The sequence below is a fragment of the Gymnoscopelus braueri genome (assembly GCF_963280865.1).
Source record: "Gymnoscopelus braueri genome assembly, chromosome: 3".
Classification (NCBI taxonomy): Eukaryota; Metazoa; Chordata; class Actinopteri; order Myctophiformes; family Myctophidae; genus Gymnoscopelus; species Gymnoscopelus braueri.
In genome coordinates, this window is record NC_137612.1 from 39,335,426 (window position 1) to 39,357,988 (window position 22,563).

Consider the following 22,563-nt stretch of genomic DNA (forward strand, 5'->3'; position numbering starts at 1 on the left):
GAAACTTTGACATCACCCAAGGAGTTTCTGAGAAGAAGAGGCTGGATCTGGCTCCATGTCAAAAATCCTTCCGGTCGGCGTTTTCAATGTTATCTCCTTGACTAAAAGCTTAATATCTCCATTTCTTTTTAATGTGGTGGAAACGAGCCGTTTTCGATCGGCGATCACGCTGCAATGGAGGGTCGCGTTGGAAATATTATTGTTCCAGGCGTTAGTCGGGACCCTCCGCCGTCTCGCACGCACGCTTTGTTTACATGCACTTCCGCGTCTGGGCTTCTCACAGCACGAAACGTATAACGCAAGTGGATGGAAGAAATGCAGGCACTCAACGTATAATATTTTAATAAACCTCTGGCACCCAATGTGTTAAGAGGTGTTGAAGTTGCATGGTGCAGTTAACAAAGATGCACTTCTAGTAATTGCCTTCAACAGGCATTTTTTGCCTGAGAAACAAAGTGTATTTTCTCAAATAAATGTTTTTATTATAAGTATAGAGAGTGTGCCTGAGTCTCTTTGTCATACCCATATTTCTTTCATTTAAAATAACAATTAAACCATTGTAACTTTGGTGCCCCTCTCTTTTGGGCATCTCAATACAGGCAACATTTTTCTAAACCTTTCTAATGTTTTGGGAAAATAGGCAATTTACAAGCTCACAACGTGTAGCGTCGAGTGTGTAGTTTGGCTATTTTCTGGGGGGGTGGGACTTGAAAATGAAATCCAAAAAGCGCTCGAGATTAAAAAGGATTGTTCCCTGACCGGGAATCGAACCCGGGCCGCGGCGGTGAGAGCGCCGAATCCTAACCACTAGACCACCAGGGAGAGGTGTCAGCTGCCAGTAAGATGATCAGCTCTTGGCCAAATGTCAGGCTTTAAACCCCCTCCCCCCTTCCCTCTCCTCCACCTCCACTCACTTCTCTCTGAGTCTCACAGTTAAATCATGTTCCCGCTCTGTGTTCAGGAGCACCTGTTCTTTGTGATGGAGTACTTGAATGGAGGCGACCTGATGTTTCACATCCAGGACAAAGGCCGTTTCGACCTCAACAGAGCCACGTGAGTACGCTGGGCACACACACACGCACACACACACAAAAACATAGTGGTTCTTCTGTTTCTTTGGAGTGGTTGAGGTGCTACAGTATATAGCAGTGGCTCTCAAACTTTTCTGGCCATGACCCCCAAAACAATCACATTTGAACTGGGGACCCCCCAAAACAATCACATTTGAACTTTGGACCCCCCCCCCAAAATAAATAAATAATAATAATCATATTTGAACTGGGGACCCCCCACCTTGACAAGCACTTGGAATTGTAGGAGTTGAGGCTAACTCGGTTAACATATAAAGTATGGGTAAAGGAGGGGGTTAAAATGATTGTGATGCTGTATTAAAGGGAAAAAAATCTTATTTTCTATCAATTAAACACCCCATGAAGCCTTGCATTCATGGAGATTGTTTTGTTTTTGTCGCATTCCTAAGCCAATAATTTGATGACCGGCGGAGTCAATTAAGTCAATTAAGTTGACAAGATGGCACTTATTTGTTTAGGAATGTGACAAAAACAAAACAAATTCCATGAATTCATGGCTTCATGGGGTGTGTAATAGATAGAAAAAAAGTATTTTTTTGGGTTGAACTACACCTTTAACACATTTTGCTGGGGACCCCCTGGAACGCCCCCCCCCCCCACTTGAGCACCACTGCTATAAAGCACCATTTTTGTTTAAGTGGGTACTTCTCACCACTCACTCACTACCCACCAACAATACATGTAATCACCAGCTCTCACAGCGGAGTGTCCGTGACCTATATTTGAATGCGTTGCAAATGCGAGCATGATTGCAATATCCCAATGACTATAATATCTCCTCTCTCAGGTTCTATGGTTCTGAGATCATAGTGGGACTGCAGTTCCTCCACTCTAAAGGCATCATCTACAGGTAAGATACACACAACCTCGCTCTGCTGGGCCAGGTACTTTTCTATAGTCCACTGGGGACGCAACCGTTAAAGGAGAATTCCGGACAAATTAAGTGTTATCTTTGATGTCTCGTTACTCACCTACCGATGTGAAAAGTAGCGTTATTTTTTTTCATATATTCCCCTGTCGTCATTTTTTAAACACCCTCCGTTGTTATAATGGGAGCGTGAGGGTTAGTGAAGTTCGTCTATTATAACCGACGCAATGTTATTTTTTTCTCTACTACGATTCATTGTAGAGTCTCATGATAGTCAAACATGCGCTGAAAATTCCTGCGAGCCTGCCGTTAATGGCGAACGATTTAACACTGGTTGCTTGTTTCCAGAATCTGGCAACACGAGTTGCCAGGTTCTGGAAGAAACAAGCAACCAGTGTTAAATCGTTCGCCATTGACGGCAGCCTCGCAGATAGTTTCAACGCATGTTTGACTATCATGAGACTCTACTATGAATACTAGTAGTGAAAAAAACAACTTTGCGTCGGTTATAATAGACGAATTTCACTAACCCTCACGCTCCCATTATAACAACGGAGGGTGTTTAAAAAATGACGACAGGGGAATATATGAAAAAAAAGAACGCTACTTTTCACATCGGTAGGTGAGTAACGAGACATCAAAGATAACACTTAATTTGTCCGGAATTCTCCTTTAACTGTTATCGCACTAATTGATTTAATGGATTATAAAAAATAAAAATGTATTTAATAAATAGTAATTATATTGACTTTTATCGCTACTTGTATGCAATGCCATTGTAGGACAATGTATAAAATACGGCTTAAAGTGATCTCTCTCAGTCGATTCTAAAAGATTATTATTATTGTTATTTTAATTCACGTTGATTCGTTTTTTTTCTTTTTCTTTTGATCCAGGAAAAACACACATAGTGATTAGTGAAGATTTCTGCAAAAAGAAAAACGCTCTGTTCCCATTGAAAAGCAGAAGCCGCCCTCATAGGCAGAATTAAACTTCGGTGTGACAGCGCTCTTAGTCTAGTTTTAGTTGACTAAAGATTTTAGTCAACTAAATCTACAGTTGATTTAGGGCGTAGATCGATGGCATCGTAAATAAAGCCTGATTTATACTTTGCTGCGTGCGGAAAATAGCAGATCTACAAGCTCACAACACAGTTGTGAGCTTATAGAACGGCTATTCTCCACTAGTCCCTCCATAACATTTTTGTCTCGTTTTTGTTTGTTGACAAAATTGTCAGTATATTTAGTCTTAGCTTTAATCATCATAGGATAGTTTTTTTTTGTTTTCATCAGTGGAAAAAAGGCAGTCGACGAACATTTTTCGTCATAGTTTTAGTCGACAAAATGAAGTGGTTGACCTGTGTGTGTTCTGTTGTCTTCCCTCAGGGATCTGAAGCTGGACAACGTGATGCTGGACAAGGACGGACACATCAAGATAGCAGACTTTGGCATGTGCAAAGAGAACATGTTTGGAGAGAACAAAGCCACCACCTTCTGTGGCACTCCAGATTACATCGCGCCAGAGGTTAGAATTAAAGGGATATTTCACTTTCAAACGTGTTTGGGGTCGTTTTAGCGTCTACTCAGGCTTTTGTGAACACCCCAGGCAGTTTTTAAGTTGCTTGATTCAGTATTTAGATATTTGATATTCGTTTTATCAGACATGCCCCCTTACAAACCCATCGTAACTCCATTTTAATCATGTTAGATTCAATGAAAACACCTGTCCTTGGTTCTGGTGACTGATATTGTCCTTCTAATACGCGAGGGGTCGTGTTTTTTCAATTACTTTTTTCATTAATTTAATTTAATTTTTGTATTGACAAATAACCACTGGTGTACAGTATGTGTACAGTCTGTGGATAATATGCATCCATTGCAACGCATTGCTTTGGAAAACAATGGGAAGTATTGAGAGGGCCGTACCTGTCCATCTGGTCCTAAGCCTCGTCGATTTTGTCCACATATTTCCGTCGAGGAAGGCAAGTCCTTCATTTACACCACACGACCACTGTCACTGGTGAGTTGGTTCAGACACCACAGTAGCCTACCTCCGCTGAGATCGTCATCATGAACAGGACGATGGTCGCTGATTTTACGATGCCAATTAACTCTCTCAGTGCCGATGAAAAAATAATAATATTGCGAACCATGCCAACTTTTTTCTTTTTTTTTTTCAAAGTAAAAAAAAAGTGCTTAGGAAGCGAGATACAGCCTTTTTCAGTTATAGGTTAAACAAAGAGTGGATGGAGCTGCAAATCTTCAGATAATGATATCTTGGGTTCTGAACACTTTTTTCAACAAAAATAAAAAAACTTTTTTTTTTTTTTTAAACTCGGGATTTCTCGTTCTGGCACTGAGGGTATAACCCTAAAACTCGGGATAACTCGGGGTCTGGCACTGAGAGAGTTAATGTTCCCCGACACCTACAGCAAGTGACAACATTCCAGCCTGGCTCCCAAAACAAACGTGACGATGATGACGCTCGCTTGTCGCCCGATCAGTTCAACTCAGCAGAAACAAACAGAAAACGCATGTATTAGTTTGGACGGCAGCCTCCGGGGGCCCCTGGCAACTCCCGGGGCCCTAAGCAGCCGCGTTGTTCACGTATAGGGCCGACCGGCACTGAGTGTTGATAAAATAGAATCAATATTTTTTTTATCAATAAAACTATGACTAAATAAACTGACAATTTCTCCAACAAATAAAAAGTTGACTAAAATGTCGGGGAGGGACTAGTTGAGAAGAGATCCAGTAGAACCTTTGGACAGAATGTTCTCTCCATCAATGGAAGCCTACGATCGAATAGCCTCCCAGTCACTCTAAGGGAAAGCCCCACCTTGTGTATTTTTTTAAACACAACTAAAACAGTGGTTAAAAATGTTTCAAACATGTGAACATTGATACTGTTTAAACTATGCTTTAGATATTCTATTGTTTAGGTACAGACTGCAGTAGACTTTGGTAGGTATGTGGGTTTTTAGTTGGTTTTAATCTAGGTATGGTATTCTTAAATACCATCAAGGCCCGCCAAAAATAGCTTTTAGTCAACCAAATCAACTGTAGATTTAAAACTAAAACATTTCAGACACTTCACTAAATGGAAATGTATTCAAAAGACTATGACTAAATCAAAATAAACACTCCTCAGATCCTGCTGGGACAGAAGTACACCTTCTCCGTGGACTGGTGGTCTTTCGGCGTGCTGATATACGAGATGCTGATTGGCCAGTCGCCGTTCCAAGGCGACGATGAGGACGAGCTGTTTGAGTCCATCAGGATGGACGTCCCTCACTACCCCCGCTGGATCGCCAAGGAGTCCAAGGACCTGATGGAGAAGGTACTGGGCAACTCTCTCTCACACTTAACAAGCAAGTAGAGCAGGGTGATATGGACTTTGCCCATATCACCCTGCCCATTCAAATATCAGCATAATTCTGACCAAATACCTCTGTATTGTGACGATAATATAATGTTTGAGACACCCCCATATTCCTCTCTTGCGTTACTCTCTTATTAGTCTCACGTAGCCAGACTACTATTCCACAATCTCCGAATGCTATATATAGTCTGGAACTACACTGTCATCTGTTCTCATTGAACTTACTTAATATACTATGTTTTCTTTCTTTCTTCCCTCTGTCCTGGCATTAGCTGTTTGAGCGAGACCCCAGTCGCAGGTTAGGCGTGGTGGGGAACATCCGCGCACACTCCTTCTTCAAGACAATCAACTGGCCCGCCCTGGAGAAGAGGGAGGTGGACCCCCCCTTCAAGCCCAAAGTGGTATGGGCCTGTGTTCTTGCTTAGAGCAGTGGTTCTCAAAGTGGGGTCCTTGGGGAAGATTTTTTGTAAATATTGATTTTTTTTTGAAAATGTAGAATAATGTTGATACTTTTTTAACATAAATCTCCTCTTACTGGCACAAAACATACCGGCCAAATTTATATCAATTTGGCCACTAAGCCAGTGGCTCTCAAACTTCAAAGAGGATCTTGATGTCAAAATCATTACTCTACTCATTTTGTAAGTCAATGATTAACTCCACTGTGTCACTTGAATCACTGAATTGAATCTCTGAATTGCAGAAAGCGCCGAATGACTGCAGCAACTTTGACCGGGAGTTCCTGAGTGAAAAGCCGCGTCTCTCTCACGCCGACAAGAACCTCATTGACTCCATGGACCAGGCGGCGTTCGCCGGCTTCTCCTTCATCAACCCCAAACTGGCAAGCACGCTGGAAAAATGAAGAGCCAAAATGGACACCGACCCCGCCCTGCATGGGATCATGGTCGTACTACCGCAGCATTCCAAAAAATGGCCTCCTCCTCCCTGTGCCCTCTGGTTTAGGTTCGACTGTACGGTGGAAAGAAAATGGAAACGGCTCACTTCCTGATAGTGACTCCCGTCATCCCCTTTTTAACCAGTTAAACCCCTGCATCCGTATTGTGGGGAAAGCTTTCGTAGAAAAAAGCAGATCGACAAGCTCACAATGCGTTGCGTTGCAACACGTTGTGAGCTTCTCGATTTACTATTTTCAGCGAAGGCTTTCCCCAATATAACAGAAAACAGAAAATACACTAGTACAGAGCCCTGACGGACTCCGCTCAACCATATGGGGTTTAAGTGGTTAAAAGAAAGGGGTTTTAAGTGGTTAAAAGAAAGGATGACACAGAAGACTTGGCATCTAAAACAACAATACTCATCTAAGTTGGTCCAACTGGGAAATGTGTAAACGCCCTGGGAAATCAACAGAGACACTTGAGTGAAAGCATCTGCGTTTCATTTAACTGCGTCGTATCACTGCTCGTGATCTATACTCGACTGCTTGAACCCTAGCGTCCCTATTCAGAGGTGAACATTCTGCAAAAAATAGCAGATCTACAAGCTCTCAATGCGTCATGTAGCGATGCGTTTTGAGCTTGTTAGGTCGGCTGTTTCCCACGAAGAGTTTTGGTGTAGGGGGAAAAAAATCCTTTACCCCCCCCCTTTTTATCTTTTATTTTATATCATATGTTTTACCATATGAGCCAGTCATATATTGTTTCTGCCAGAAATGTGGGTTGATTTAGAATCCCACCTGAATGGAGGTTTTTTGAATGTGGTGCAGAGAATAGATGTTCTGACTGCACTGATGAAGATAAGATGCTGTAAATCAGTGGTTCTCTAACTTTTTCATCTTTTCAATTAATATGATTTTGGCTGTGGACCCCAATCTGACAATATTTCATGCCAGGGACCCCCATACAAGATTAGGTTTGTTAAAATGTTTCAAAAATATTCCAGATTTTTCTCAAATTATTTTAAGTTTGTTTTTGTTTTTAATAGCCAAACTACAATCTCCCACGCGTTGCATGCTTGTAGATCTGCTATTTTCAAATCACCAATGTAATAAAACTGATTTTGACTCTTATATTAACTTATTTGGCTGGGGATCCCCTGGAATCCCCTCAAGGACCCCCTGGGGGTCCCCATACCCCACTTTGAGAACCACTGCTGTAAATGGAGCCCGCAGAGTCAAATATCCTTTAAAAAGAAGGATAATATTTAGTATAGATTTCTTTAAATCATCTGTGTCGGGTGGAAATCTCATATGTCCAAAACTGTTACTTTACAGGATTCAAATTCAAAAGTAGCAGATCTACAAGCTCATGTCACTTTGCGCCGTGTTTCGAGCTTGTGGATCTGCTACTTTTGATACTTTTGTGTGATTCTTGTATGATCAAGTAGGGCATTAATTTACAAAAAAGAAAAAAGTAAAAAACTGGAGATAAGAGGTTTCTGCCCAACAGCAACTTTAAATGAGTTGAGCAAGTAGTCTTCTTTTGGGAGGGGGTGCAGGGGGGTCACTGGTGCCAGTTGTCAAACATACAACCATTGCACTGATTCTTTTCACTACAGTGATTTGGAACTACATCAGCCCTATCGGAGCTGTGGTGTTGGCATGTGGTACTACACCTATAAACTGTATGTATATTATTTAATTTTACGTGGTACACAGTCAAATCCTCTGTGTTCATTTAACTTTGAGAGTGCAACAAATAATGGCACTAAAACAATGTGGTCCCATTCGTACAACTCTGAGTTACACAGACCCATAAGGGTCTAGCTGCAAGCAACTTAGATGTTATAATGCTATCTGGCATCTAGAGTTCCAATACCAACCCTTGACAGCCATTCATCCAAACAGAAAAGTCCTATCTGATTGTATCAAAGACATTAAACTCACCAAGATTGCAGATGTACGGAAAGCTTGGGTTATCCTCTTTGTATTTGTCAAGTTTTTGTTGCATCACAATCCACCTTAGACATGTTATGAGCTACTTTCTGTCGATACATTCTGTGCATGTGATTATTTTTCTATGTGTTTGAGTTTGGAAGCACTCGTTTTCAATAACTTTTCTGTTTGGATGAATGGGCTGTCAAGGGTTGGTATTGCAACTCAGATGCCAGATAGCATTATACTGTAGCATCTTTGTTGCTTGCAGCTAATAAGGGTCCATTTGTACAATTTCAGAGTAAAATGAACTCTTCAGGATTTGACAGTGTAGGGAGTGGTACTTAAATGTATAGATAGATGCATATACTGTAGGGATCTTGAAGTATTTGTTACTTGAATGTAGGTATTTTAACATGAACATAATATTGCTGTATATGGAAATTAATGTATATTGCCCTGAACTGCGAGTAATGGATGTACTTTTTTTTCCACTCATGTTTTACATGTGATCATAAATAAATACATTTGATCTGTAAATTGTTGTCCATGTGAGAACAACTAGAATGTTAGTCGCTGTGCATTTAGCCATGGTGCTGCATTCAATGGTGGACAAAGCATAATATTGTCGCTGTCGGGCAGATATCTCCATATTTTAGTGAATTAAAGCCCTACATGATCATACTACAGCATCACACAAAAGCATCAGAAGTAGCAGATCTACAGTACAAGCTAGAAAAAACGCAAAGTGACGCGTTTCGTGCTTGTCGATCTGCTACTTTTGCTATTTTTGAATTTGAATCCTGAAAAGTAACAGTTTTGGACATGAGGTTTCCACCCAACAGATATAGCCTAGTATAAGTAAATACTCAAGTATTCAAAAGTACAAAATACAATGTACATTTTCTTTTCGATATCAATGCATTGCTTACATAGACATTTTTAACATTTCCCCTAAAACATTTAATAATAATAAGTAGACATTTTCAGAAATCAAATTTACACTATATTTGACATTTGATAATTGACTATATTAAGTTGTTAATTCATCATACATTTTTGTAAGTTTGGGTCCCAACTCCAATAGTCCCTTCCTAAAAATGTAGCGGGGTCAAAAGTGCAAAGTAGGCTACAATATTTCTATTTGAAATGTAACGGATTGAAAGTCATGTGCTTGCAAAAAAAAAAGAAGAAGTATGATGTATTTAGTACAGTAAATGCATTCTCAGAGTAGAGGGCTGAGTTTCTGGGCGGGTGAGGCAGGTGGCGGACTTTACTACCATCTAGGGGTCAGGTGCTGCAATTGCACCTCGCCGTTTATTGTGTGGGAGATCGAGCGAGAGAGGGAGAGAGAGAGAGAGAGAGAGAGCAGGGAGTCGACATTCCTGCAGTGCGCACGGATCATGTCCTCCGTCCACTCCAAATAAAACACCCCATCAGTCAGTGTTCACTGCCATTCATAAAGTGACAGACATAACATTGAGACAAGGAGTCACCGGCCTTGACTTGACTGATACAAAACCCTTTTAAGTTGTAACGAAAGCAGACATAAGGGCTGTTTCTTTTTGCCTACATGCAAAATAGCCCTTTCTTATTTTTTCCCCCGCACAATGCAGTTTTAAAGTTGTAGACCTCATATAAAGCTTCATTATTAAACTATTGGTCTATATTCGTAGTGTTTCGACCAAACCTGCCCCGTCGTCGACCAGTTTTATAATCTAAAACATATTTTAGGGAAAAAACCCCACCTCGACTCGACCTCAACAATAAAGGACTTTGAATAAAGGGGACTGTTGGTGTGCTTCTGTCAACTGACTATAATGCAAGAGCCCTTCTTTTTAGCCTACGTTTTAATGAATTATTCTAAACGAAAGAAGAACATGTCGATGTTATTTCTTTTGTTATAATGTGCAAAGGACTGGTGTGTACTGTAGTCGGGGATTAGCCTAAGCAGCAGTATAGCCTACATCACAGTGTTTCCAGGTTTTGAGAGAGAAACAAGCAACCGGGTCTATGAAAAGCCCAAAAAAAGCGAGTCCTTCGCCCTTTAAACGTTGGCTATTTGAAAATAGCCAATCTACAAGCTCACAACACGTTGCACCGCGACGCGTTGTGAGCTTGTAGATTACAGGGGAAAAAAGAAGCTTATGCAGGGAAAGAAATCTTGGAAGAAAATGTGGGGGGGAATAGGAATCTTTTTTTAAAAAACATTTTAACAACACAAATCTTGTATGGGGGTGGTCGTGGTCATTTGGGGGTCTGCACTCTGCAGACACATATATTAATTTGGGGGTCCATGACTTGAACACGTGTGAGAACCACTGGTTTAAACAACATTAGGAGCCCAAATAAGCAACTCCACTTTAGAAACAAGCCTAAAAAAACGCAACCTGCTAACTACCAATATTTACAAGCAACTTTACAGAAAAGCAAGCCCAATGTCGCTTATAATAAGCGGACATGGCAACACTGGCAGTATAGCCTACATCGTCGAAGTAAAGCGACAAAACCTGTTCCAGGGAACGGATTAAAAGGCTTCTAGGTTTATAAAAACGTTTTCCAATACAAGACCAAAAAAATGCATTTTACTGAACAAATTGCGTTTGTAATAGGTTTAGATACTCTGCTTATTTCACTGCCACATTAGGCTATAATATCAGCGCATATTTCCCCCAAAACCCCAGTGACTTGTGATTCAGAGGTTTTTATTTTGCGACATAATGAACCTATGAGCACCGAAATTTCATTGCATGTCCAAATTATTATTAGGATATTGTTTTAAACCGATTTAATAGAAGTAGTGGTCCATTCATTATTTTTTGCCTTTTGTCGTTTCGCATTTAATTTAGTTCTACGTGTGTAGGCTAAAATATGCCGGTGAATGAAATTCAAGCAACTCCAGTCACCCATTCACTCCTTGGCTTAGAGTAAAAGACAACAACAAGACAACAACAAAATAATAATACTCACTCAAAATACTCAATAATCATTATACTCTGTCTAGAGCACTGTTTCTCAAACAATGGCTCGGGACCCATTTGTTGGTCGCAGACACATGGGTCACGAGTAAATATCCATTAATTTTTTTGTTTTCCTACATTTAGCTTTTTATTATTATTATTTAAAAAAATCCACAAATTAGAAAACATGTTTAAGAAGTACCGTAGTGAAAATAGCCAGTAGCTCACAACGCGTCACGATGCAATGCGTTGTGAGCTTGTAGATCTGCTATTTTCACTAGCTTTAATCCTGGGGAGACATCAAATTTCTCTTTTGGGTCTCGTCTCGAGCTAAAAGGTTTGGGAACCAGTTGTGGTCTAGAGAAATATCGTAGCCTACGTACTTATTGAAAGTGCATCTCTGTGCAATGAATCTATTGTAGTTCAACATGAACGAAGTGTTGTTGAATCCACGGGGAATTTAAAATAAACCTCCTCTCGAGTCTCGACTCATTCGGGACACAAATCATTCCCTTTTTTAGAATAAATAACACAATAGAAAGTGGACTCAATGTTAGATTTTGGGGCATCATGTCATAATATTTGATTGCTGTGCGGGTTGAAAGATGGAAGTCATGTAATTTTTTTCCATGTTCAGAATGATCATCATCGTGCCCGGGCTCTCTCTCTCTCTCTCTCTCACACACACACACACACACACACACACACACACACACACACACACACACACACACACACACACACACACACACACACACACACACACACACACAGAGAGAGAGCCAGGCGGCAGAACAGAACATGCGCAGTGGCAGTCGGTTTGTGCCATATTGGAATGAGGTCGTGCAACGAGCAGCAGGCAGGAAAAAGAAACGGACGCCCCCCAAAAACCCACTTGAAAAACTATTTTACCGGTAAGACTCAATGTTAGTGACTCAATATTCACACGCAGCATGTTGTCGACCACCCACCCGTGGGTTTATTTAACATTTTGGTGCGATTTTGGGCTTTTTTCCCGTCTCTAAAGAAAAGATGACTCGGGCTCTCTCGGGCAGTGTTGCCATGTCCGCTAATTATACGGAACGTTGGGCTTGTTTTTCTGTAAAGTTGCTTGCAAAAGATTGGTAGTTGCGCAGGTTGTGGTTTGTTGGATGGATTGATTGATTGATTCAATATTTTATTAGACAGAAAAGGCAAACAGCAGTACAATCAGACACTTGGTCTAAAAGGATGTACACAAAAAAGTCATAGTGGACTTGTTTCCATTGAGGTCTTAAAAAGAAAAACATTGAATATATTATATTCAATGTTTTTCCCCCAGTTTTTTGGGTCTTGTTTCTTATTTTAGGCCTTTGCTTCCTAATTGTCGTTTAAAACAGTGGGTTTTCAAACATTCTCTTGTCAAGGACCCCCCAAATTTATGTATTTGACCCCCCCCCATCAAGTATTTTGTGACCCCCGCGTGTACCAGATTAGTGTTAAAAATGTTTCAAAAAAAAAAAATCAAAATGTGTTTTTCCAAGATTCTTTTTGAAAATCGATCTACAAGTTCACAACAGGCCGTGAGTTTGCAGATCGGCTATTTTCAAATATCCGACGCTCATGTGGCCTATTAGTCGCTTCTAGTACATCTTTTGGGCTTGTTTTCATAGACCTAGTTGCCTATTTCTCTCGCAATACCTGGCAACACTGTCTCTTATAATGCTCGCTAGCTTTCTATTCAAAGCCATGACGTTGAAAAACGTCTAACTTGACTTGATCACTCAAGAGGCGTCTTTCCAGCATACATACATACTTGTGCCTTTTTGGGGGGGTCTAGCCGGGAAACATGTATCTGTATGAGACGTGATCATAATCGTATGATGATCATAATAATTTTTTAATAATAATTCATGATCGCACTTGTGCATTTATTTACGCACCACAGTGTTGAAAGTTAAGACCATGTAGTCTCTCTGTAAAGCCCGTTGCCCTGAATGCTGCGGTTGTTATTATTATAAGCTTTTATTTATAATATCTGCGCACTACGACGTCGCTTGCGGAAAAGAACAGATTCTGCGAAGCTGGCGACGCGCGTTGTCAGCTTTTAGAAAAAGAGCTCGGCGAGCGACGCCGTCATACAACGGTTTTGTATCGTCGTTTAGAAATCTACGCGTTCATTCGGGGAAACCCGTGGGAGAAACACCATTCAATTGCTGCATATGAATTCCTTTTATATGTTTTTTTCATTTAGATGTCGATGATCTTACATAATGAAGGTTGTAGAATCAGCTTTCGAAAACGACACCAACCGTGCTAAAATAAACTGTTGAAAAAGTATATTGTTTCCTTTACAGATCTATAGATTAATGCTAAGAGAATATTGTAATCTCCTCACATTGGCTTGTAACAGCAACAAACATTTCTCTTCGGGTCCAACTTCCCTTATTGTGCAACTTGAGTGATCCTGGCTGGCAGCGAGCGACACCGTTGTACGGACGGAGTACACTCGGTTGACATCCCCTCACTGACGCGCCAAAGAGAGTAGACCCCAGCCCGCAGCAGCAAGCCAATAGAGCAGTGCTTCTCAAACTTGTCTAAGGACCCCCCCCCCAAAAAAATAATGTTTTGTGCCAGGGACAAGATTTGTGCTGTTAAAATGTTTAAAAAATAATCACACATTTTCAATACTTGTTTTAGAAATAGCAGATCTACAAGCTCACAACTCAACGCATCTCGATGTGAGCTTGTAGATTGGCTTATTTTCAAATATTTAGCTGGGGACCCCCTCAAGGACCCCCGGGGGTCCCCTGCCGGACCCCACTTTAACCACTTAAACCCCAGCGTCCGTATTATGGGGAAAGCTTTCGCTGAAAATAGATGATCGACACAACGCGATGCATTGTGAGCTCGTCGTTTCCCCACAATAATAGAAAACAAAAAATACACTAGCATAGAGCCCTGAGGGACTCCGGTCAGCCATATAGGGTTTAAGTGGTGAAATCACTGCAATAGATGGATATTCCACTTAGACATTGAGTACCAATGCCAGCCTTTGTTGGGAAGCCTATTGCCTCTAATATTAATACTTTATTTATTGAAATGTAGACCCAAGGTGTTGGCTGCTGCTCCTAACAATAGGAACCACTCATATAGTGTTTGCTCATTTATGAACTCCAGTCACTTCATCTCAAACCGTGTTGACAACATTTACAATGCTGACTTTAAAACTTGAGATTTTACTGTACGTAATGCAGGTCAAATCATGAGTTCATTTTTCAATTTTATGTAATATTATTTGCTTTGTGTTTACATTTCTTAACCACTATCAAAACTTGTATTTGATCATATAGCATGCCCTGTGGGTGCAACATTTGGCTCTGAACAAACTATGTGAATGCTCAGTAGCATTGTCAAATACGATCAAATGTGATCCAATACACAGCGTTGCAGTGTGGAATAGGGCTGTCACGATGATGCCATTTTACTTGACGATTAATTTGTCATACAGTACATTACAAATAATTGCGATTAACAATTTGTAAAACAAAAATCTCACAGGGCAGATATCGTCTCTGTCGTGTGGAAACCTCATATAACCAAACCTGTTACTTTTCAGGATTCCAAAATAGCAAGCTAGAGCTTGTTTATCTGCTACTTTTTATGCTTTTGAGTGATGGTGTAGTATGATAAATGGTGCTTTTATCCAAAGCGCTTTACAGAGATTGTGCATTACATTCACCCATTCACACACACATTCATACACCGATGGCGGAGGAAACCATGCAAGGCACCAACCTGCTCATCAGGAGCAATTAGGGGTTCAGCGTCTTGCTCAAGTACACTTCGACACTAACTCTGGGAGAGCCCGGGATCGAACTGGGAACCTTGTGGTTGCCATCCGGCCACTCTACCCCTGAGCCACTGCCGCCCCTGTAATGATCAAGAAGGGCATTCATTTACGAAAAAACACAAAAAGTTTGAATATGGAGGTTTCTGCCCGACAGCAACGACATAATAAATAACTATAAATATTCCCAGAAATTACTGACAATGACAATGGCACCAATAATCAAAATAAATGATGTACCTTACTTGTAGAACAGTTATTTCTGCTATTTTTTAAAAATGTATGAACATTTTTCAACATAGAAACGATTATGGCGATTATGCAAAATAATTGCAGTTATCTCAAATAACCCATTTAGACCGGGAACCCCTAAACGTAACTATTCCTTTCAATCCGGGAACCCCTTTTGGGGTAGTTGTTATGTACAGTATAGCAACATAATGTTTTTGTAATTTATGAATAAATATTTGATGTTTTTCAGAAAAAGGTCAGTATTTAGAAGGCGTTTTTAGAATCTGCCTCAGGTCTAAATGGGATAACTTGGATCAGGCGATTATGTAATAATTGTAGTGGGGAACGGATATTTGTGTGTCGCACACATAGGCTGAAACCTCATATCTCCATATTCCATCATTGTAGCTACTAGTATAGCTGGTGATGCAGAGAGACAGGATAGCTGGTGGTTTGTGTTATGTGAACCCGTTCTATGAAACAGGGGAAGTTGCCTGCCTTCCTGTGTGTGTGTGTGTGTGTGTGTGTGTGTGTGTGTGTGTGTGTGTGTGTGTGTGTGAGGCTGCTAGCTGAGTCTCCGCTGTTCTGTTCAGTTCTGTTCAGTTCAGTTAGTGGAGCAATAGCAGACAGCTTATGCAGCAAGAACTATTCCAGGAAATCTCCAAAGCTCATTGCCAGAAATTTCAAAAGAAAGGTCACAATACCTCGAATGAATAACCTGTGTGTGTGAATGTATTTTATATATATATATATATATATATATATATATATATATATATATATATATATATATATATATACATATATGTGTATATATATATATATTATAATCCTGAAAAGTAACAGGTTTGGACATACGAGGTTTCCACACGAAAGAGACAATATCTGCCCTATTAGTTATTCGAACATATTTAAAGGTAGGGTAAGTGATTTTCTTTGGTTACAATAAGTGTTAAATGGCTCTATATTCTGATAGTAATCATTGCTATAGAGTGTTTGTTCAGTAACGGGAGTCTCCATGTCGCTCCAGCTCTTTATTGAACAGAACATGCATTTTCAGTTCGGGATACCAATTCTATCCAATCAGGATAGAGAACTCATGCAGGATAAAGATTAAACAAGTGAAATTGGAACATTATAAAATGAAGCTGGTAAATGGGGAACTGAAAATGTATTTTGTGTTTATTAAAGACCTTGAGAGATGGGGAGACTCCTTTTACTGAACAAACACTCTATAGCAATGACTACCAGATCATATAGTCAGAATATATATCAGAATATAGTGCTTTAACCATATCACTTACAGTACCCTACCTTTTTAAATCTCAACAGTTATTGTGTTTGTATCTAAGCAGATAGTAACAAGCAGATGGTAACAAAAGTGTAGTTTGTAGACGCAACTCCAAAGTCGAGTGGGTGGTTAAAATGTATAATGCTGGCCTGGAGAAAGGACCAATGTTGTTATAATAATACAACAGCCTTCCCAACTCTCGGTTGTAGGGCCTCTGGAAATGTCTCCAAAGTTGCTCTTTTCATCTACGCTTATGTTTGGGAGCCTGACACCCCCCCATAACACTCAAACAAGTGTGTGTGTGTGTGTGTGTGTGTGTGTGTGTGTGTGTGTGTGTGTGTGTGTGTGTGTGTGTGTGTGTGTGTGTGTGTGTGTGTGTGTGTGTGTGTGTGTGTGTGTGTGTGTGTGTGTGTGTGTGTGTGTGTGTGTGTGTGTGTGTGTGTGTTACTATTACTTTACATGGGACCAGATGTCCCCACAAATATAGGAGAAATTAGACGTTGTGAGGACCATTCTCCTGGTCCTCACAAGGGTAAAAAAAATTGTTTTATGGTTAGAAAATATTTTTTAGAGATAGGCTTACAATAAAAAAAAAATTCAGGTTGAGATTAGGATAAGACGTTTAGGGGTTGGAATTAGAGTTAAAAATGATTTATATACTTAGTTGCGTGCCAGTGCAAATCTACAAGCTCACAAGCTTGTAGATCTGCTATTTTGCGGCTTTAGCTTACGGTAAAAAATGGACAAAAAGTTTGAAATTGGCATTCATAAAATTTGCATCCTAAAACATTGATGTCCTCACAAGCCTATAGTAATAAAAAGCTGTGTGTGTTTTGTAAGAAGTAGAGAAAAGGAAGAGCAGGAGTCAGGGGACGGGGCGTCAGGGTCGTGGGTGAAAGGCGGTGCTGATCCCTAGCGGAGCGCTGGGGTCGCGGTGGCCCGGCGGCGGTCATAAGAGGAGGGGGGGGGGGGGGGTGGCGGCTGTGTGACAGCGGCCCGTCTTTAATAGAGACGTCAGATGTGACAAAAGGCCTTGACAGGCCAGCTGAATGGAGTTGCCGTGACAGAGCAGCTCCCCTCTGCATCTCATACACCACGCTCATCACTATTGTCATCTCCCATCGCTCCCCTCTTCACTTTTATAAATGCCATCTCTCTCTCTCTCTCTATTGTTGCGTTAGCTTTTTTCATCTCTTGGTGTGCTGATCTGTTTAGACAGATGCTAGGTTTGGTGTTGTTTACCTGGTATCCTAGTTATTTTGAAGCATTTTTGCACTAAACTAAACTTTGTTGTATTTTGAATACAGTGACAATAACATCTTATCTATCTTTATTATTATTTAAAAAAATGTGCGCTCCATTTACCTTGTCTTGTTGATTAGGGTTCAAGTCGCCCTGCATAAAGAGATCTTCAGCAAAATGCTGAAAATTGTAAATGGATGAATCTTCGATGTGTGTCAGCCTTCGAGTTCGACATGTATCCGCTGTAATTCATGTTAAAAGGCCATACCAGCCTTTTTGACAGGTGGCTTCTTTGTCGCACTCTTACGATAGCATTTCATAACGTTGTCCGTTACTGAGATATACCGATCTAGTGTTATTGAAGTCTTATGACTCTTAAAACATATCGTAAACACTTTAAAATCCCACAAAACTTACCACACTTGATGAAAATGTTATTCTGATGTTGCAGTTCTCACTTAGTTTTAATTTAGGTCCACTGTGCGTGCCATAAGCGTAATCCCCCCAGTCCCATGAACATGGAACTTACTTATTATGGCACAATGGACCTAAATTACATAATCTAGAGAACATCAAAGATATGTTTTAAGATATATTTTGAGAGCATCAATCTTCAATAACAACCATGAATAGGCTGATACTGTATTATATCTCAAATAATGGGGAAAAAAAGATTTCAAAAAGGAAATTGAAACGGAAAACTTTAGGAATTAAATCCTATCAGTGTATTAGTGAAAATTCGGACAGGACCCACATTTAAAAAGGCCTTTTGAGCTTTTTTAAGGAACGGTTTGAAATCTTTACTTCGATGTAGCAGTATTATGTGTTGAAGTTAAAAAATATATTTTTCTAACCTAAATTAGGTTGGGATGAGATATTAACCCATTAAAACCGGGAAATAATCTGTGTAATTTTAGATTTTAGCTATATATTGTCTACTGTATGTCGGGTGGAAACCTCATAATTATGTCCAAAATTGTCAAATTCAAGTAGCAGATCTACAAGCTTCGCGCATAGTTTTGAGCTTGTGGATAATGCTACTTGATGTATGATCAAGTAGGGCGTTCATTTATGAGAAAACATGGAGATAAGAGGTTTCTGCCCAACAGCAACGATATATAGCAACATAGGTTTTTTTTCAGAAAACTGTTAGGATTTAAAAGAGATTTTGTAGAATCGGCCTCAGGTCTTAATGTGTTAAAAATGATGGTTGGGCTCCCTTTTCTTAACCTAAATTAGGTTTGGAAGAGATATTAGCATGGTCTAATAGGGTTCCCAGTCAGATAGATACCATCTGCTTTCCCACTCTGGTGGTAAATGTTGCCTCTAATGAATGATAGATATTATGCGCCATGCCATTTCTCATTTTATTCACTGCTTCACATCTTCTCTATTGATTCAGCCCGGAAATGGAGGGATTGGTTAGAATATCAATGCCATGGATGGAAGCTTTTATCTCTATTGGATTTAGTTTGAAAAGAGCAAACAAAACTTTGCTTTGGGAACTTAGCATAATAACTAAAACACTCATTCGTTTAATGTTTCAGATGAGACGGGATCTATTAAACAGCTTCCATAAAAAAAACTACTTGGAATGTATCGAATTAAATTTGAGTTTTTTTTTCTTGCCAACGTTCTCTTGTTGTCTTGTCCAAATTGGGAAGCGTCCCTTAACAATTTCAACTGATTTTTCACTTGTGTCTTCTGCATAAACGTCCCTGCTGAAACCACGTGCATCTGTCTCTCTTCTGTGTGTAGCTCTCCTGTCAAGTTTTGGCTGTTGCAAGAGTGTTGCATCAATTGTTCACTTATCTTCCCTAGGAAATAATCTACCTTCCCTGTTCTCCTCCCCAGAGCTTTCAGACGTGGCCGTTAGGGGGGGTGCCAATATGAAACAGGAGTCACTGGAGTCTGGTAAGATATACTTAAAGACGCGCACTGCATGAGATGTATGCGCGGTCAAAATGTATTACGTTGCTGTCGGGCAGAAACCTCTTATCTCCATAATTCTAACTTTTTGCGTTTTTTCGTAAATTACCGTAATTAACGCCCTACTTGATCACACTACAGCGTCACACAAAAGTATCAAAAGTAGCAGATCTAGCTACTAGTCGATCTGCTACTTTTACTAAAACTTTACGTTTTTGAATTTGAATCCTGAAAAGCAACGGTTTTGGATATGCGAGCTTTCCACCCGACAGAGACGATAAGCTTGTTGTAGATGAGGCTGTCTGTCTGCGGATGAATTTATCTCTCAACTCAATATCTGACATATGGTGCAATTTGATGGTCGTTAGGTCAAGGTCAAGCGGGTCAGTTATTGATTAACACATTGTCATACATAACCTCTGAACTATCCATGGCAGAGAGGATGAGACTGATTGCATCGGAAAGCTTGTCTAAGACATTTTACCTCCATGAATTGAGTTTCCTAGTATGAGCATGAGTAATGAAGATAATGATGTGGAATTGCATCAGAATTTGGCATTTCACCGCTCAACTATGCACACCTACACAGAAGAATTGTTGCAGAACGATATTATATTGTTATTATGGCTGTTTATGTCTAACCTTTATATCTAGCCTTCACTTATTATACCTAGTACTCATTATACCTTATGATATGACATGATATTTTGTAGTTTGTAGTGGCGACGATGTCTCCCTGATGGCTATTGTTTTGGTACAGCCTGTCTTGTTATGGTTCAGCTTGTCCTTGTAGCAGCTAGTATGCTAGTATAGTTATAATATGTAACTATGGTCTGATCCCTGTGCTAGTTGGCCGTACCACCGATCTGTGTCAGACTGTGTGTCTAACTTACGTCTCCCCATGATATCATCAGTGTTAATTTTGACAGCAAATATTTCTTGAGTTTTAGTTATAGTCTTTTAAATAAAATGCCATTTAGACTAAATATTATATGATTTTAGTCTACTAAATCGCATTTTGTCAGGCTGTGATGACGTCAAAATGCCTGATTTATTTTATTCTTAGCTGCTGCCGAAAATAGCAGATCGTTGATCGTCTAATTTCATCAGTGAAAAAAGGTAGTCGACGAACATTCTTCGTCATAGTTTTAGTCGACGAAATGAACACTGGATAAGGACATCATGTACATTAAAGTATAACCATCACCACCTAGAATAGTGTCTCCGATTCTCTTCCCTCATCAATTACTGATTGATCCAGAATGCCACAGTTTGCATTGATGATGTTGTGTGTGTATGTTATGCTCTTAGACGGGGACTCTGGTCAGGATGCGTCTGATTTCAACTGGGACGACTATCTGGAGGAGAACGGGGCAGTGTCTGTTCCCCATCACGCCTTCAAACACGTGAGAGTACTTGTAATTCACACCATGAATAAAATATATATGAACATAGAAATAATAATGACGATTATGCCCAAAAATCATTGTGATTATCTCAAATAATTGCGATTCGGCGATTATGTAATAATCATGACAGGCCTACACACAAATGGAAAATGCACGCATGCAAGTTGGCGCTGCACCGATGCATAAATAGTGACACTCGACATTCTCTCTGGACCAGGTGGACCAAGGCCTGCAGACAGGCCTGACCCCGGGCATGAAGCTGGAGGTGTGTGTGGAGCGCGCCGAGGCCGGCAGCCCTCACTGGGTGGCCACCATCATCACCACCTGTGGCCAGCTGTTGCTGCTGCGCTACGAGGGTTACCAGGACGACCGGCGCGCCGACTTCTGGTGCGACATCATGACGGCCGACCTCCACCCTCTGGGCTGGAGCCGCCAGCAGGGCAAGGTCATGAGAGCCCCCGAGGGTGAGGCAACACACACACAGAGAGAGAGAGAGAGAGAGAGCCTCCCCTGGGAGGGTTTTATTTAGTCGGATGCTCTGAGGCGGTGGTTCTCAAACCTTTTATGTGTCAAGAACCCCTCCCCAAATTGATATGTATTTGGCCCGTGGAGCCCCCCCATCTGAAAATGTTCTGTACCAGGAGACCCCCAGAAGAGAATATTTGTGTTAAAAATAATCTAAATTATTCAAAATGTTCCAATCATTTTTTAGATTTTTCAGAAGATTTCAAAAATAGCTGATGCACAAGCTCGCAGCGCAGTATGAAGTGACGCGCTGTGAGCTTGCCTTGTAGATCTGCTATTTTTGAATAGCCAATGTATAAATGGATAAAGTGGTTAAAAGGATTGTGATATTAACTACTTTTGCTGGGGACCCCCTGGAACTCCCCCAAAGACCCCTGGGGGTCCCCGGACCCCACTTTGAAAACCACTACTCTGAGAGATTCAGCTAAAGAAAAAAATAGGTTTAAAGTAGACAGAATGTTATTGATTTCTGTTTAACAAATTTACACCGTAAAAAGGTGTTAATTCAACACATTTCTGTATAACATAATTATATAAATTTACACCGTAAAATCCGGAGTGTTAACACACCAGATTTTACTGTATATTTTCCTTTGTATAAAGTTCAGTAAAATATGAAAATGAAACATTCATTTCGATCTCGATAAGAAAGAAAAAAAAGAAAGAACAAAGGAAAAAACGTATATTCCATGATCTGCACTTCAATAAAAGTTGGTGTGTGTGTGTGTGTGTGTGTGTGTGCGTGTGCGTGTGTGCGTAACATCTGCCTTCAGGTGTGCGTGAGAGACAGCAGAACTGGGAGGCCCTGCTGGAGAAGGTCTTGGCTGAGGAGTGCAGTGCCCCTGCCAGCCTGCTGGAGTTGGTAAGGAAGGGAAGGGAAGCTCACATGCAGGGTGGGGCCCTACAATGTGAGAGAGGTAGAAAACAGTCACTGGCTCCAGTCTGAGCCAACGCCTGCCTGCCTGGCTGTCTGGCTT

General features: G+C 40.5%; 2 protein-coding genes across 4 annotated transcripts in view; both read left to right on the forward strand.

Moving 5' to 3' along the window:
* The window catches only part of LOC308083000 (protein kinase C delta type-like), a 39,214-nt gene extending 30,504 nt beyond the window's left edge, over positions 1–8,710 (forward strand). Inside the window, exons 12-17 of the mRNA XM_080425082.1 lie at positions 962–1,053; positions 1,879–1,941; positions 3,345–3,483; positions 5,110–5,298; positions 5,613–5,741; positions 6,044–8,710. Coding sequence (XP_080281208.1) covers positions 962–1,053; positions 1,879–1,941; positions 3,345–3,483; positions 5,110–5,298; positions 5,613–5,741; positions 6,044–6,202 — 771 coding nt within the window. The 3' untranslated portion in view covers positions 6,203–8,710. The remainder of the gene's footprint in view (positions 1–961; positions 1,054–1,878; positions 1,942–3,344; positions 3,484–5,109; positions 5,299–5,612; positions 5,742–6,043) is intronic.
* Positions 8,711–11,954: 3,244 nt separating this feature from the next.
* Positions 11,955–22,563, forward strand: part of sfmbt1 (Scm like with four mbt domains 1) — a 32,252-nt gene continuing 21,643 nt past the window's right edge. For all 3 annotated transcript variants that reach the window (XR_013932654.1, XM_080421630.1, XM_080421631.1), the window contains exons 1-5: positions 11,955–12,044; positions 19,578–19,637; positions 20,964–21,058; positions 21,279–21,525; positions 22,360–22,448. Coding sequence is in view for 2 of the 3 variants with exons in the window: in XM_080421630.1 (XP_080277756.1) it covers positions 11,966–12,044; positions 19,578–19,637; positions 20,964–21,058; positions 21,279–21,525; positions 22,360–22,448 (570 nt within the window). In the remaining variant the exon portion in view is untranslated. The remainder of the gene's footprint in view (positions 12,045–19,577; positions 19,638–20,963; positions 21,059–21,278; positions 21,526–22,359; positions 22,449–22,563) is intronic.